This window comes from Electrophorus electricus, chromosome 4, assembly GCF_041902795.1.
Source record: "Electrophorus electricus isolate QZ-2024a chromosome 4, ASM4190279v1, whole genome shotgun sequence".
Classification (NCBI taxonomy): Eukaryota; Metazoa; Chordata; class Actinopteri; order Gymnotiformes; family Gymnotidae; genus Electrophorus; species Electrophorus electricus.
In genome coordinates, this window is record NC_137500.1 from 12,509,500 (window position 1) to 12,526,969 (window position 17,470).

The 17,470-nt window shown below is 40.7% G+C and overlaps 1 protein-coding gene across 1 annotated transcript; it reads left to right on the forward strand.

Moving 5' to 3' along the window:
* Positions 1 to 1,058: 1,058 nt before the first annotated feature.
* ptdss2 (phosphatidylserine synthase 2) lies at positions 1,059 to 16,666 on the forward strand. Its single transcript, XM_027004077.3, has 12 exons — positions 1,059 to 2,032; positions 2,917 to 3,018; positions 4,088 to 4,170; positions 6,577 to 6,644; positions 7,163 to 7,297; positions 7,386 to 7,436; positions 8,810 to 8,923; positions 9,092 to 9,210; positions 12,141 to 12,255; positions 12,817 to 12,962; positions 13,264 to 13,449; positions 14,473 to 16,666. The coding sequence occupies exons 1-12, from the start codon at positions 1,812 to 1,814 to the stop codon at positions 14,630 to 14,632; spliced, it is 1,500 nt and encodes a 499-aa protein (XP_026859878.2). The 5' UTR covers positions 1,059 to 1,811; the 3' UTR covers positions 14,633 to 16,666.
* Positions 16,667 to 17,470: the final 804 nt, after the last annotated feature.

Genomic DNA, 17,470 nt, shown 5'->3' on the forward strand with positions numbered 1-17,470 from the left:
GTTTCTTAAAAGGCTTCTAAGAGTTAAGTCTTTAAGCACAAGATTTTCATAAAATTTAAGGCATTAAGTATTACATTAGCTCACAAGGAATTTGAGTTTCCACTCATGCCTCTAACCTGATGGAGATTGTTCCAGAAGTCTCTATGTAAAGCATGTGAAGGTGGATTGAGGGCTTTCATATTCTGATGCTTCTGAGAAAGGCTGTGGGGGTGCACTCCAAAGGTCTCTATGGAATACTGAATTATTTGTGCTTAGTAAGTACAATCCAGGTGGCCAAGGGTGGGCTGAAGACAGTCAGAGCATTCAAGGACAAAGGCTCATGCACATCGCTATGCATAAGAACACAGGTGTATCACAACAGAAATTTATGAGCATTATGTCATGAAATAACACTGACAGCATGTTAGTTTTGTTATCAAGTATCAGCAAAAATGTCAATACGTCTACAAGCCTTTTTCATAGTTCAAAACTAGCATAGATAATGTCTATTTGAAATACATTAATATGTGAGAATGTATATTTTCTAAGAATCTATTACATTAAGTTAATTAGCAAACTAAACACAAAATGTAACATTTAAGACATGTGAAGCAAACACTCATTTACATTCAGTCAAGCGTAGCTCTGGCAACAAACTGAATCAATACCGATCCCCCAATGTGAAGTACTGCAGTAGAATATTACATATATTTTTTGTGTTAGTGGTTAATCTATTTTTGGAAAGAAAATGGAAACAGACCTATTACTACTTATTAATAGAATATTACCATAACTCTTCAAGACCTACTATTGACAAAATTAATAACAAAAGATTTATTAAGATACAAACCAATCCAAGTCAGTCAATTAATATAATTAATCTTTATCAGACAGATGGCAAAGAATATGTCAAAAATACTTAGAAAAAAGTTACAAGGTTTCTTTATAAGCTCTTATTGTCTGTGTTGACCGGCTGCACAAAGCCTGCGTTATTCTAACGCTCTCTACTGTACTTGAATGCCCCTCAGTGGTTTTAACAAAGGGAAGTGACGTTAAAACGCGCGACATTATTATTTTTTTTTTCCTAGTAGTCAGTCAACGGTAGGCGTGCTGTACATTGGTACTATTGGCAACCTGGTCATTTAAAGGAGAGCCATCGAGAGAAGGAAGGGTGTGTGCTGTTTTACTTATGATACAAAGTAATAGTAAGCAGTTAGGTACAATCTTGCTGCATATTACGAAGCAGAAATGAATTCGTGAGAGTTTTGCTTATGCAGTTTGTTAGCCAACTAGCATGCTCGAAGACCAGTGTGCCTGATATTAATCAACTTAATCAACAGTGTAGTTGACTTTGGTTCAATGTCAGATTTTTAGTGACCGCTAGCTAGATGAGTTGATCGCTAAGGTGATCCTGGCGCTCAACGGTTAAGCGCGAGAGCAAAGGGCTGACGAAGTAACACTATAGCTGCCGTTTTTATTTGGAACATTGGCAGTTGCAGAATAAGACGCCGGCGAAATAATTTAAAAGACCGAGTTACTTAGGTTAGCTAGTTAACTAGGTAGCTAGTTAGGGTAACTAGAATACCACGACTGTCTGGAGTGTCTTGTGGGAATGTTTTGTCAAGTTTGGTAACATCTTCGGTTAGTCGTGGCGACTCGTAAGCCTGACAGGTTTATCTGTAGCGACCCTAACTTACATTCATCATACGAATTCATCGTGGTCGCGGCTTCGCGTGTCTTCAGATCGCCGTTGCCGGGTGGTGTTGTTAACACGGAGAATAATATTTTCACTGACGCCGTCCTCATATTAGAAGTGACCATTTCGCAAGGATATGGCAAAAGCTGAGTCGAGGCGAAGCGGCATGTTGCTCGTTACAGGCAAATCTGCCATGGATGAGCAGGTCACTAACGGGTCAGCCGACCTGTGCGTTACTGGATCCTCCCACGACGCAGCTAGCAAAGCCAAGTCTGCTAAATTGGCCACACGTGAGAGTATGTCTCGACTGACCACAGAAAGCGAGGTGTTTGACGATGGAACCAACACTTTTTTTTGGTGAGTAAGGTTTTTATACTATTTGTATTATCCAAGCTTCTTCTTTAGGGCATAAATTTGCCTGTTTAGAAACGAACTGGTGACTTCCTTCGAAGCAGTGACAGTGTACGCATTACCTAACCTATCACTAAAACATGACCATAAGCACAATAAGAAAGGACGAGGCGTTATCTTAATTATGGCTATTAAAGGACGTGGCGTGTTTAAATATACTGCACTACAACATCGCATTGCACTGCCCATCGCAACATCGTGTTGCATGCTTTACCTCAGCTATAAGGGTTAGGCTACTACCTTAGAGGATGCTATTTTCGGTCCGTACTGTCAACGTAACCTTTCGGACTGCAGTTCAGACAGGCAAAGAACATTGCATTTTTAACCATATGAGCATTTTTACTCATATACAGTTACGTTCCTATTCGTCCTCTTCATTCGTCTGACATGAGGTGGGAATAATGAGGTTGCTATGAGGTAGTACAGCTGTGAGACAGTGAGCCAGTAGAGACTGCCTCCGGGAGCTTCAGAGCATCAATGCTTTGACTTTTTTCCTATCCTGTCTCCTCAGGAACACTGAACTCAGACCTTTTATAGTCTTTAAGGTGGACAGATGCAGCAGTGGTGGGGTTTGGGTGGGGGACGACGACATTGAGCCAAGTGCAACCATGTGTATGAATGTTAAGTATGTGCCTTTAAGGGCCATTACCTGCTTAATGAGTTATTAGGTGATGAGTGTTGTCATTGCATCATTCAAAAAGTATGCCAGGAGTGCATGTGAGAGTGAGCTTCTCTATAGTACAGTCTGTAATGGAGTGACACAAAACCTGAAAATCACAGCAAGTCAACAATTAGTGAATAACTGTTGTATCTCTGTCTCTCTTCTCCAGGAGAGCACACACCCTCACTGTGTTGTTCATACTGACATGTGCTTTGGTTTATGTGACACTACTGGAGGAAACGCCGCAAGATACAGCTTACAACACTAAGAGGTATGTGCATGTATTTGTGTGGGAGAAAGAGAAACACACATACAGGACTCAGTGTGCATGCCTGTGTGCATACCTGTGTGTGTGTATAAACACTAATGTTCTTGGCATGTGTGTTTATGCAAACACAAGATCATGATGGTGTTAGTGTTACCCTGACCTAGAGGACTAGGATCGATAAGCTCCATTAGGTTACATGCTCTTCCCTCAACATAGATAGCAGGAAGAGTACATGAGTCTATTAAATACTGACACACTACATTGTTCGCCCTTTCCTAGAGGTGGTTCCTTCTCTCAGCTATGGGTGGAGCTATAAGTGAAGTAGATGCAAATAGCGCTAGTTTGTGTGCGGGGTTAGGATTTCTCCTGAGAAGGTGGCTCCTAGCTAACAACATTCTTTGTTCAGTGTCTGTTGTAGGTTTTGGCGGGGAGTGTACTGTGAAACCAGACTCATGAGCTTACATTCTAACTACTGAGTACTGAGAAACTGTACTTAGTTGTGTGGTTGTGACCATTCTCCTTATGTCCTGATAAAAATAGATTAGGGCACATAATGAAATGCTGACTCCTTTGATGTGGCCCTTTCTCACACTGCATGATTGATGCTATGTAATTAGGAAAAGCAAAATTGTTATTGTGTAATCTGGACCAGTGTTTTGCAACTGAGTCTTTGTGACCCTTCTAATAGTCTACATTGTTTCTCTCTTATCTCCAAACATGTCAGAAGCAAACTGGCAACAACATGGAATTCCTGATACAGGTGCACTGTAAATTATAGCAAAAATGTGAACCATCTGGTTCTGAAAACCTGTTTTGTATGGTAAAAGAAATATCAATGCAAAAAGCAAAACAAAGCTGCCTCAAATTAAAAATCTTAGAAAAAACAATACTGGACAAAGTAGATCCCCTAATAATAGAAACCTGGAATTACTTTGCATGGATCTCCCAGGTGGCTCATGAATCCATTTTTGTGATCTAATCTTCAGGGCACATGTGCACACGCAGTGCACTCTACAGCTAGCTGAACATGTTGCAATGAGATTTTCAGTGGGAACATGTGTGTGTGTTTCAGAGGGATCGTGGCCAGTATTCTGGTGTTCCTCTGCTTTGGAGTAACGCAAGCCAAAGACGGTCCTTTCTCACGACCACATCCAGGTAAGAGCAGTAGAGGACAACTGATCCCACTGTTAACAGCACCTTCACTCTAGCAGAGGTTCTGTTCCAGCTCTCAGTGTGCATGCCATGTTACATGTTTTTGTGTCAACTGTGTCTTGTACTGTGGGTGCAGGTCTAGACACAGACTGCCCTCTCTCACTATAATGACTACTGACACTGGGATCAGCAGGGCCCAACACACACACACACACACACACCCTTCTGACACAAATATAAGCATGTCTGTAGACCACCGTTCTATAAATACTGCTGCCTCATCCAAATTAAAATATGACAAATTGGTTAACTACAGCAACTGGGGCATTCTCACACACACACACACACACACACACACACACACACACACACACACACACACACACACACACACACACCATAGCTCAGAGGAAGAAAATCTAGGAAGAAGTGGGAGGCAGGGTTTGAGAATTCAAAGGGATCCATGCTGAGATATTGCTGAGTTTTCATAGAGATTTCTAATTGTTTTGGTCTCCATAAAAGGTCAAAGAGATCCTCTGCTGATCCTCACTTTTTTTATTAATATTTCACTTGGATTGTTCTGTTATTGTTGCTAGATGGTTGTTTACATTTTACACAGTTGAAGGTGACTCCAAGGGAAGCTTGGTTAAGGTTTTACTTCACATAATCATTCATTGTTCTGTCATCAGCTGCTCTTTGTTAGGCTGTCAGATTTATATGTTGCTGTGAGATGTTCCAAATAGTGTGTTTTGCATTCTGTGGTTTACTGCTTTTTGTTCTTTATAGTTCTTGAGTCTTTAGGTTGGTTTGAATCCCAACAGCAACGCTTCTGGCTAAAACAAACAGGCATTTAATCCCTGCCAGATACATATATATGGTGTTGAAGCATATCAGTGAGGTTCACTATCAGCAGTCTCACTCTGCCTGCTGGACCAGTGTTCACTGTTGCCACTTGCATTAAAACTAAAGCCTGCCCTTTAATTCAGTGTATGTTCCTGAGAGAAACCTGAATGTCTAGTTTCTCAAGGATGATTCACTCTATTTTCTCCATGATTTTTCCTGGGTGAATGGAGAGTAGTTATTAGAGGACCTTCTAGAACCTGTTTCCAGTGCTAGCATGAGTGAAGGAGGCAAGCAGTATAGCCCATGAGACACACCCAGGTTCCCTGCCAGGGAGCTCCTGAAAGAGGCAGCGAGGGTTGTAGCAAATTGCCATGGTTCTAGGGTGTCATGGGATGAGGAGTGGAAAGGTATCTCCCTGGAGCCCAAAATAAGGGCTTATTTTACTTGGGCACCAACGTGGTAACGCGGCAGCCTGTGAGACAAGACCAACTCTGGAGGGTTGAAGAGACAGAGGCTTTGGCTAGGCACACACCAGACCAATACTGAAGAACTAACACTAACTGTGCGCGACTCATGATCGCCTACCATCAGCTCACTGCTGCCCATCGTCGCCTATCTGTGTTTTCGCTCAGACACACCAGACTGACTGCAACTGATGAATGACGTGCATGTATGTTCTGCACCTGCAAAAAAGAACATAAACCAAATGAGAAGCTATGTTTCCACAAGATGCAAGCTTCTGATAAAGAGTATACTGAACTCTAAGTGACGCCCAAATTGCATACGGTAACATAAAATATTCTGCCTGTTTTCTAGATAGTTAGCACAACAAAACTACATTCGGTATTGCAAAATATAATGTTAGCCTTGCACACTGCCTCGGTAGATCAAGCCACAAGGTGACAAAAACCCTTGTCTGTTGTCTTTCTTCATCATGCTTCTTAAGTCATATTTGGACTGAACAATGGTGTGGGACACACTGCACTGATTATGGGCGAAGGTCAGCCACCAACGCCTTTCTACTCGATGGCTGATAGTTTGGTCAGTGTGTCCCTAGACTTAGAGCAGGAAGGGCCAGAGACAGGTGTAGAGGGAGGCACCAAGCTAAGAGGCATAACGCACAGCTCAGTCATTTCAGTATACAATCCACTGTTTGAGTGTTTGCAGCTTTACAAACTCACACCTTTTAACCTTTCATGAGTTGATTATTTCCAATCCACATTAATGTTTCTAAATGCTGTGTTTATTAAAAGATATTGATTATCCACTGAATAAGGGTTCAACTCCATTTTATTGTATTTTTAGCAAAGTCGCACAAGCGAGGTCCAGTATCCATACTTGAGTAATGATATTTGTGTGAGTATGGTACATATGAGCTTGTGTGTGGATGAGTACTGTGGTTCATGGGTGCTTCTGCGTGAATGAGCACTGTGTATGGTGTATAAGTTCTTGTGTGTGGATGAGTACTGTGGTACATTAGTGCTTGTATGTGGATTAGTACTGTGGTGTATGGATGAAGAGAGTTGTGTGGAGCAGCCGGCTGATGTTTGCCCTCTCTGCTTTCAGCATACTGGCGCTTTTGGCTCTGTGTCAGTGTTGTCTATGAGCTCTTCCTCATCTTCATCCTTTTCCAAGTGGGTTTAGAGACGCACCTTTTTGCATATACACACACAAATGTATATACTTTTATACATTTCATAAGTTGTAAAATAAAATATATGTTTATATGTTCATTCAAAATTACTAGGGGTGTAACAATACCTTTTCAGGATCAAAATTATTTTCTGTTCTGAGTTCAAGATTCAGTTTGATTTCAAAATGCATTGATTCTACATTGCTCTAAGTATATCCCACACAGATTGGTGTGGCTCATAAAAATACAGCACCTCAAATGAAACGTTATATATAGTGTATGGTAAACCATTGTATGACACCAATAGTTATTTTTTTCATTTGTTTATGCTGAAATCTGAAAATTATTTAAAAAATTGTTAAATCCCTAAAAACTACTAATGCTATTCTAAAGCAAATATTCAGTACCCAAATGCATGTTACAGATTTACACTTGATTCTTTGCATATTTTAACACTTTTTTTTTTCTAAAGTATAGACAAATAACTTGATAGGTAATACTTTATGCACCATGTTTCAGACTGTGCAGGATGGGCGATTGTTTATGAAGTACATTGACCCAAAGCTGGGTGTCCCTCTGCCAGAGAGGGACTATGGAGGAAACTGTCTCATCTATGATCCTGGAAACACTACTGACCCCTTCCACAACATCTGGGTATAGATCACCCACACACACCCCCACACACACACTATTAAACACATATGAATGCAAATTGATTTGTTAATTTGTTGCTGTTTTGCAGGACAAGATGGATGGCTTTGTTCCTGCCCATTTCCTTGGCTGGTATATTAAGGTCAGTTTGTGTCTGGCTGTTTTTTAGCCAAGTGTTTGTGTTGACTGCACTCTGGGGAAACCCTTTTTTAAACTTTTTACTTCATATTGGTCTTGAAAACACCTAAATGGTTGTCAGTAATATTTAGTGTCTTGTTTCTCTGGATCTAACAGTGCATATAAAAGGAAGTGAATTGAACACTAATGCCGCTGTTACATGCAAGTTATACCACGGTTACAGTGGGATATTTGATACAAAGTTTGTAAGTTGACTGTTGACATATTAGATATAAGATATTCTTACATCGTTATCTGCCAAGAAATATTTCATAATAAATGGAACATTTTATTTTAAAGAAATTTTCTTCAAGCATTAGCCGCAAGCTCCATGGACTACATTAGAATACTCTGGTGGTAACTGAGAGCTAGTTGGTAGATTTGGTAGATATACTCTATAATGTCATCATAAGTGCTTGGTAACAGCAGCATCACAACACTTGACTGGCATCTTTTGGCTGATTTAACAGTGAGGGCGGGGGGTTATTTGAGTATTTTATCATTGGACAGGGAATGTCTGAATGAATGAATGTCTGACCACTGGTTCACCAATTGTATTGTACTTTAAAAAATTTTTTAGGCACAAACACAATGAGTAGTGCCGAACTGTCATACAAGTCATGCACAGCTATTCTTCATGTAATAGCTATATGAACTAAATAATTGTCTATTTGCTACTTTTGAATATGTAAATTAGTTTGAATACATACATTTGAATTTGTGTGGATATATAAAAAATGTTGTAGTCATGCAGCAATAATCCTATTAGAATCTGATCAGTCTGATTTAGAATATGATCTGCAATCTGATCTTTAAATGACAGTAATCATTTAAAATATTTTTCCATTTTCTAAAGCAGTCTGTCTTCCTCTTGGCCTACATTAGTTTTAGTCATGTACCACCTTGCTCTGGCAAGTTTTTTTCTTTAGGAGAAAGGGGAAATGTTTTAATCAGGCTACACTCCAACTCCCCTACACTCCAACACAGACTATCAAAGTACAGTACCATATTACAACCAGGCAATCTCCATTTAACTCCCTGGAGCAAGTCGCTATCATAAAACTAATGAATTAGTCCTAGTAAACAGAGCAGGTACATGAGGCGAGGCAAGGGAAATTTAATTATGTAGAGCACTTTTCATGCACATTGACAATTAAGTCATCACATAAAAAAGTTATATTACAAACTTCTCATTCCAAGATCTGTGATCTCTCAGGTGGTTGGCTGCATATAGTGAAATAATCAAATTATGGAAAATAAGAATCCAGTTCACCATTCATTTACACTTATTGAGCATATGTTTGAACTTTATTTTCTCTCTCATTCTCCATCTGTCAGACACTGATGATCAGAGACTGGTGGATGTGTATGATCATCAGTGTGATGTTTGAGTTTTTGGAGTACAGTCTGGAGCACCAGCTGCCTAACTTCTCTGAGTGCTGGTGGGACCATGTGAGTCTGACTTTCTCACTTTTCCGTTATTCTTCACCTCACACTTTTCATACATTTGATGTTTTGTATGGTCACCTGTGTCCAAAATGTGTTCTCTCTCTCTCTCTCTCTCTCTCTCTCTCTCTCTCTCTCTCTCTCTCTCTCTCTCTCTCTCTCTTTCCCTCACAGTGGATTATGGATGTGCTGGTGTGTAATGGTTTGGGCATATATTGTGGCATGAAGACACTCGGCTGGCTTTCTATGAAGCCATACCAGTGGCAGGGCCTTTGGAACATTCCCACATACAAGTAATAACAGCATTATAATTTAAAGCACCCCCTTGTGTATCCCAGTGAACTCCACTGGATTATTGTACACATTTTAAACCCTTTGCAATAATTTTGAACTCTATTCTGAACTCTATCAAATTATTGTTCATGTATACAGACAAGGGGGCAACCATTACATTTGCATTACATTTGGCACAACAGAGGATTCCTAAATGCCTCATGAAGCTGAGCTGGTTCCCTGTACACTCCCTTTGTCTAGTACCACCATCAGGTTACATTTAGAATTTAACATACTGAAATAATAACATAATGAAATAACACAATGAAAATGTCATTCAAATATGGGTATATCTGCAATAAGGAGTTGAATGTTCACTGTATTACTGCCTGTTGATTTCAGTACTTCTTTAATACTACAATAATACTTTAAATACTACATTTTACTAACTTGTATAAAGGAATATAGTCTTCAATAGAAGTACACTGCCTAGCCAAAAAAAAAGGTCACCACCTAGATTTAGCTAAGCAAATAGGTAAGAGCCTCTCATTGGATAATTACTGCATGAGTGATTATGTTTCAGCTGGCAACAAGTCATTTAACCCTAACTGATGCAGTGAGTAGCTTCTCATTTGTTAAACAACCATGTCGAAAGACATATCCTGTGGTCGTGGAAAAGATGTTAATCTGTTTCAGAAGGGTCAAATTATTGGCATGCAGCAAGGAGAGAAAACATCTAAGGAGATTGCTGAAACTACTAAAATTTGGTTAAAAACTGTCCAATGCATTATTAAAAAGTGGAAGGACAGTGGGGAAAAAAATCATCTTCGAGGATGGAATGTGGTTGGAAAAAAAGAAGGGTAAGAAGAGAGGTGGCTGAAGTGATGCACCCATCATGCCTAGTGCCTACCGTACAAGCATGCAGGGGCAATGCTATGATCTGGGGTTGCTGCAGCTGGTCAGGTCTAGGTTCAGCAACGTTATGTGCCCAAAGAATGAAGTCAGCTGACTACCTGAATATATCGAATGACCAGGTTATTCCATCAATGCATTTTTTCTTCCCTGATGGCACGGGCATATTCCAAGATGACGATGCCAGGATTCATCGGGTTCAAATTGTGAAAGAGTGGTTCAGGGAGCATGAGACATCATTTTTACACATGGAATGACCACCACAGAGTCCCCATTGAGAATCTTTGGGTTGTGCTGGAGTGGACTTTGCGCAGTGGTCCAAATCTTCCATCATCAATACAAGATCTTGGAGAAAAGGTAATGCAACTCTGGACAGAAGCTTGTGGAAATGATGCCACAGCGAATACGGGCCATAATCAAAGCTAAAGGCAGTCCAATTAAATATTAGAGGTTTTTTTTCCTCGCCAGGCAGTGTATTTTGAACATTGTCAAGCAGATAGTGTGCCATTTTATTTGAATAAAAACGATGGAGATAAAAATTTAAATGGACTCAATGGACTCTAATGTCAAACCAGTGCTTTAAGAACTACACCCAGGTACTTTATCTAGTACATAGGTGTACCTGATGGGCTAGTGTATGGTGTTCATTTGGGGTCTGGAGCCAGCTTTACTCCTTCAGCTGGCTCAAAAGAATTTTGCTCTGCTACATATGTCATATGTCACACCTGTCTGGTTTCTGTGCACAGTGGAAGATGGGCTATCAAAGCAGTTTCCCTGAGGCAGGGCTTGGGGAATTGGGGGATGGTGGCTTCAGTAGATAGCAAGCAAACAATCTAGCTGGTTGGCTCCATGGAGGTCTACCTGTTTGCCATCATGGAGGACAAGCACTCTTCAGTATAATCAGTGAACTGCTCCATCTGACAGGACAGAAAGCAGGCCACTGGATGCTTCTGCTGTTGGAAATGGCCCAGGAGTCCTTGGTGTCAAGCAAAGCTTCCACTATTCTAGTGGGTCCAGTTTGACTCTATAGAGGCCAGACCTTCTGTCTTATGTGAGGATTATACTGTGGTACTTGAGCCCACCACGCCTTCCGCATGACCCCTGAACCATGGACAGAAGTGCAATTTTGCTGCAGTACCTTGGCTACCATCTCTTGAGAAAAGAGTGCAAGAGACGTTTTTCACAAAATGGAGATATAATTCATCTGTGGACACAGTTTTCATGTTTTTTAACCATATAAAACTCTGTTGTGTAAATGTTCTTGAAGCTTGCTGGTTAGTCTTAGCCGGCCCTGGCACTGTTCTCTTTTCTTGGCAGTAGAGCAAACTACCTCCATCTCCTGGTGCCTGGCCAGGCTTCTTTTTTTGGCAGATATGCATATGAGTATAGACTGGCCATGCTGAATCTGTGGCTTATATAGTCAACCCAGATGGGCTGTGGCAGGTGATGCAATAGTCAGAGTAGATTCCACTTGTTGGAGAATAAAGGAACATTCTTTTAATATATTTACTGCACCATCAGAAATAGTTAAAGTTGTGAAGGATGTGATGTAATGTGAAATAAATATAAAGAATTATACATTCACCAGGCTGCTCTTAATCCATCAGTGACACTTATATTTGTAAAAAATCAGGAACAGTTTTGTGCCTGACAAACATAGTAGGTCATCTCCCAACACACAACCATGTTACACAAACATGTTAATGTTATTGTTGTGTTGGCTGGTTTGTTCCTCATATAATGTTCACATTATGATCCTGTGGTCAAAAACTGAAGGAATGTGTATAGAAGCTAGCTGGAGACTATGCATGGCATCATATAGAGTCTAAAATAGATGTACCTAATAAAGTGGCCAATGAGTGTAGTTATAATGTGGATTATGTATAATAAAGTGACCAGTGAATGTAGTTATAATTTAGGTTTTTCTAATAAAGTGGCTGGTGAGTGCAGATTAGGCTCTGATTGTATTTCTCTGGCCCAGTGTGATGTCTCCACTATAGAAAAATTGCACGTCATTTTGTGTGTGTTTTTTCAACAGGGGAAAGATAAAGCGCATTGCATTCCAGTTTACCCCTTACAGTTGGGTGAAGTTTGAGTGGCGGCCTGCCTCTAACCTTCGCCGGTGGCTGGCAGTGCTGGGCATCATCTTTATGGTGAGTGTGAGTGCATGTCTGCAGGAGAGAAGGACATTACTCGTCCCTAAGTTCTGCTCAGAAGAACAGGCTTACTCCTAAACTCTTAGTCTAGATGTAAGCCAATCACATCACATTAACTTTCCACCAGCCCTGTCTATTCTGTTTTCAGTCATTGCAAAAACAAAGGAGAATTACACACTCTGCGTAGCTGTGCCTCTATAATTAGCACATTGTCCCTGCTTCGAATGACGCTTTTGTGCTGTAACATGATTCGTTTCACACACAGATACAGAATAAAAAGAGCAAAAGAAAATGTTATACCGCCATGATCAGATGGTTGAGTAGATAGGATTTGAACTCTTATGACATTCTTAAACAAAGAAGTACATTTTTGTATTAGGATTTTTACAGATGTGTGATACACATTGCTACCACACTTAATGAGAATTTACAAAGGACTATAGACCCTTGTGTGGAACATTAGCAAAGGAGTATAAAGCCACAGGTGTGTAAGACAAAAGTGTCATTGCATCATTACATTTATAATTAATCAGCATTTCTGTGTTTGCCTCAATCTAGTTCCTGCTGGCTGAGTTGAATACGTTCTATTTGAAGTTTGTGTTATGGATGCCCCCAGAGCATTACCTGGTGCTGCTGCGTCTTGTCTTCTTTGTGAACGTGGGTGGAGTGGGCATGAGGGAAATCTACGACTTCATGGACGACCCGTCAGTCACCCCCTCAACATTTACTTCTTCCTCCTTTTACTTGTAGTAATCGGTGTCTTTTCCCCTTTTTGTGCATGTCTGTGCTTTCACAAGTCTCACTGGGTCATTTGAATTTGAATTATACATTTTGCAAAAGAAAGTATACTGACTGTGATTTGCTTTCTCATTGCTTCTCATCTGCTGGTGTGATGTGAACATATTTATTCCGTGTGTAGTTTTAGCCGCTTGCCTGTTTGTAGCTGCATACACCTACTGCCCTTTTCTGAAAAGGTTTGATGCTGAATTTTTCATCACACTTCAGGAAGTTCCATAAAAAGTTGGGTCAGCAGGCGTGGCTGGCCTCGGCCATCACAGTGACGGAGTTCCTAATCGTGGTGAAGTACGATCCCAAAACCATCATGCTGCCCATCCCCTTCTTCATCACTCAGTGTTGGATCCTTGGCCTCGTCCTCATCCTCACCTGGACGCTGTGGCGTTTCTTTATCCGGTGAGTGTGTGAAGTAGAGGGGGGTGAGGCAAACCCCTCTTTCTGATCTCATTTACTCTAGTACAGGGGTCCCTATCTGATCCTACAGGCTCATGGCCAGGTCATATTTTTATGGTGATCAGCACTTTACATACCATAATTACCTGGCTGAGGTGTGTTGACAACTCGGAAATAATCACACTGGACTGGCTGGTGGTCCCTGGGCTCTCGATCAGAAACCTCTGTTCTAGGATAAGCATGTCACAAGAAAAGAATGGCACACACCACAAACACCTGCACACATATACAAAAATTGTGCAGAGTATTTTTTATTCGCTCTGTGTTTGAGGTTTTGAATAGGTCTTCTTGTAGTTGTGCTTGTTTGTTTGTTTGTTTGTTTGTTTATATCCTGATTTCTAATTTCCTTTGTCTGTTTTGGGGCACTGGGCTACTGTTCTGTGCAGTGTGTGTGTGTGTGTGTGTGTGTGTGTGTGTGTGTGTGTGTGTGTGTGTGTGTGTGTGTGTGTGTGTGTGTGTGTGTGTGTGTGTGTGTGTGCTGAGCTGATGGTGTCTCTCTCTCCCTTGTGTGTGAGTGTCTGTAAATGTGGGTGTCTGTGTATCAGCAGTAATGTCCATTTGCAGTGAGAGAGAGGCATAGAATGAAAGTTGACTGAGAGCTGACATCACACTCGTCTTGTCATTCTCACTGGGCTGCTGCCACCTGACCACATCTTCCCTGAACACCTGTTTAGTTTTCCTTCTTTCTTTTTGTTCCTGTCTCCTTCTTCCTAAAATGTCTAGTTTAGCAGACATTTGTTGTTTAGCAGTGGCAATGCAATTTTTTGACAGTAGCCACTCCCCAAACACTGTGAGTCAGACAACTACCTATCGGCCTCTTTGGCGCACCCTCATTCTCTGTCATGGCCACAGCCCTTGTTACCATGGTGATGATGCCTTGGGCACAAATGGTTATATGGCCAGGTGGCTGTGTGCCTGAGCATGCGTTTGTGGTCAAATAAGTGAGGGCATTTACTTTGTTTACAGAGACATTACACTCCGTTACAAAGAGACGCGGAGGCGCAAACAGGAGAGCTCAGCCGAGCGGGAGATGTCGCCCAGCAGCAACGCTAACAACCCCATCACGGCCTCTGGCCGCAGCAAACTCAACGGCAGTACGGACCCCATTCGACAGCGGAAGGCTTGAAGGAAAAGGAAGCATAACACTCGCTGCACAGCGGTGACACACTCATAGTCCACACACTGCAATTTGTAAGTGGGGGTGGTTTTGTGTGTCTGCGCCAGTGCGTGTGTATGTCTGCCTGCCTTCCTGTGACTGGACAAACCATTCCAATGCAGACTCACTGTTACATACACTGGTGGTGATGGGTGCCAATCATTTATACTACATAGCTGGAAGGCTTCCTTCATTATCTATCAGAAAATAATTGTGCTTAATATTGTTACACTGATAGTTTTTGCTTGATTATTGTTTAGAGCTGTCAAATGCTGTAACCTGCTCTAGAGGACCGAGCATGACAACTCTGAAAGAGGTGTGGGGGCTGGGGCTGGGGGTGGAGTGGTGTGGAGAAAGTATTGTTGTTGCTCTGTTTTTTCTGGTTGCCTTACAGTCCATTTTGACTGGACCATTCACACTCTTAAATGCGACTCTGCTTCCAGAGACCATAGGGAGTTTCTTTTGAGAGGTGTTTTTTTTTTTTTTTTTTTTTTAATCTTTTTGCTGCTATGCAATAAGACATTATTGTCATTAGAACTAGTTAATAGAATTGAACTCTACTCACACATTAACTACATTAACTTCAGGCTTTAAAGATCTTTGTGCCAGAGTACTGCTGTTACACAGCTCTACAGCTGCTTGAGACTGGAACACACATGCCTGCTCACCCACTCAACAACACCACTGCGTGTTCTGTTTTTCTCTGTTTTAAACCGGAAAGGATGTTTTCTCAGGAGATCTATTGCTCTCATTACGTTGCTCAGGTATTTTTCCTCCAGAGTAACAATTGGTTATTTGAGCGCAATGGTGTGTTCTTCAGCATTTCACTGGGGTTTTTACCTGACATGTAACAAGTTGATACATTTGTTGATTTTTTTTTAATATCAGCTAATGCACACATTAATATATATATATATATATATATATATATATAGATATAGATATAGATATAGATAGATAGATATAGATAGATAGATAGATAGATAGATAGATAGATAGATAGATAGATATTTCATACACACACATGTACATGGAGGAAGGAGGAGAGGACAATCACTCTGACATGACAGGACAGATTGTGAGCATGGCTGGACCAAACTTGGGTGCAGTTCTCACTTGTTTTCACTGTGTGCATGCAGACTCATGCCTCGAGTGGAAGGCTGTTTGATGATGGCCACAACTGCAGCCCTCAGTTTGCTGCAGCCAAAACTCCATGCTCAGGGTGGGCAGACACTTCTGCCTCCCACAGGCCATCAATAAAATGTATGTGTCTTGTACCCTGGTTACCAATGCTCAGCTGAAACTAGCATCAACTCTCGTTTATGGCTGAGTGAGTGTTAATAACCTGTTTCTGTCTGCATAGGTGAGTATTTAGGAGACATGTTCTAGTTTATTACATATCTGCTTACGGTGGCACAAAATTGGTGGACCAACACTTACAAGACTGGATTAGCATCATGATTTAAATGTTATTGAAATGAAAGCAATGCCAGAACCAAGGTGAGATCTGTGATAGGCTACACATTGGAAACATTTCTGTCTTAAAGCCTTTGTTGGTTTGAAATCTGGCTGTATGTGTGTGTTCGGCGGGGAGGAATACAACTTTGAGGTTTGTATAACATCCCCCTTCCTACCTGCTATACCAGTGTATGTTTATGTTCATGTCTGTACTTTTAATGGTAAAAATGTACAAACTGTCCAGAACTGCCTCATGTAAAATGTAGAAAAGGAGATGCCATTATAATCTTACTGTGAATGTAAACTTAAGATCTAGATATTTGCAGAAATGGGCTTTTTTGCCCTTGATACAATGATTTACTACTTCTGTACTGTGTTTGTATATGCTAGGTGTATTTGTTTTCTTTTGGATGTACATTAGTGGTAAAAAGATAACTTGTTCTTATCCATGCCTTTTTTCAGTATTATTTTCTCTTCTTTTTAAAATCTTTTTTCTCTTTTACTTTTGGTTAACTTGTCTGATAAACTAACTCTCTGGCCACAAAATGGTGTATGCCTGTGTCTGCTGTCAGATAGTGGGAAGGAGGTCTCAGATGGGATCCTGACTAAAAGGAGTTTTCCATATGCTGCACACACTCTTGTGCAAGATGCTCTGATTCTCCAGGGGGTGCAGTCCCTGATAACCCATTCCATACACAGCCCCCATCCCTAAGGAGGCTGTCAGAACATTTACATTATGTCTCCAAAGTGTGGGGTATGAATGGGATTATGGGAATGTTGGGAATATTTGATAATATAAAATTTTCTCATTTGAATGTCATGAGTTTACAGTTTAACCCTCACTCAAACGTTTGTTATTGGCATGGTAAAGATAACAGGCAAGAAATCTTACTGCTTTGTGTCTGCATGTGTGTCTGGGTTTGTTCTGGCTGTAGTACTTCTATGCAATGAACAAATCCTTTCTGCAGTAATCAGAGATGTGGGAACATATCATGGGACTAAAAAAAGGGAAAGTTACTGTGCATAATATGTAATATGTAGTAGTGTTTTATGTAAAGGAAGGAAATTTAGCATGTAACTCCTTCAAGCTAAATCTTTTATTTGTGCTGAATCAAGAAAATGGGTAGATCTTCTATAGCAGGTCTAAATTATTAAAAAGACTACAAAACTAATATATAAACTATACGACTGGATTCAAACTAAAACGAAGAAAACTTGCAATGGCTCAAGTCTATCATCGTAATACTCAAACATCTAACGCCCGGAGTATCTGTAAAGCTCATCTGTAAATATATTAAAACAAAACTACAACACCCAGTGCGGTCCGGAAATAAGACGGAGGTAGACAGC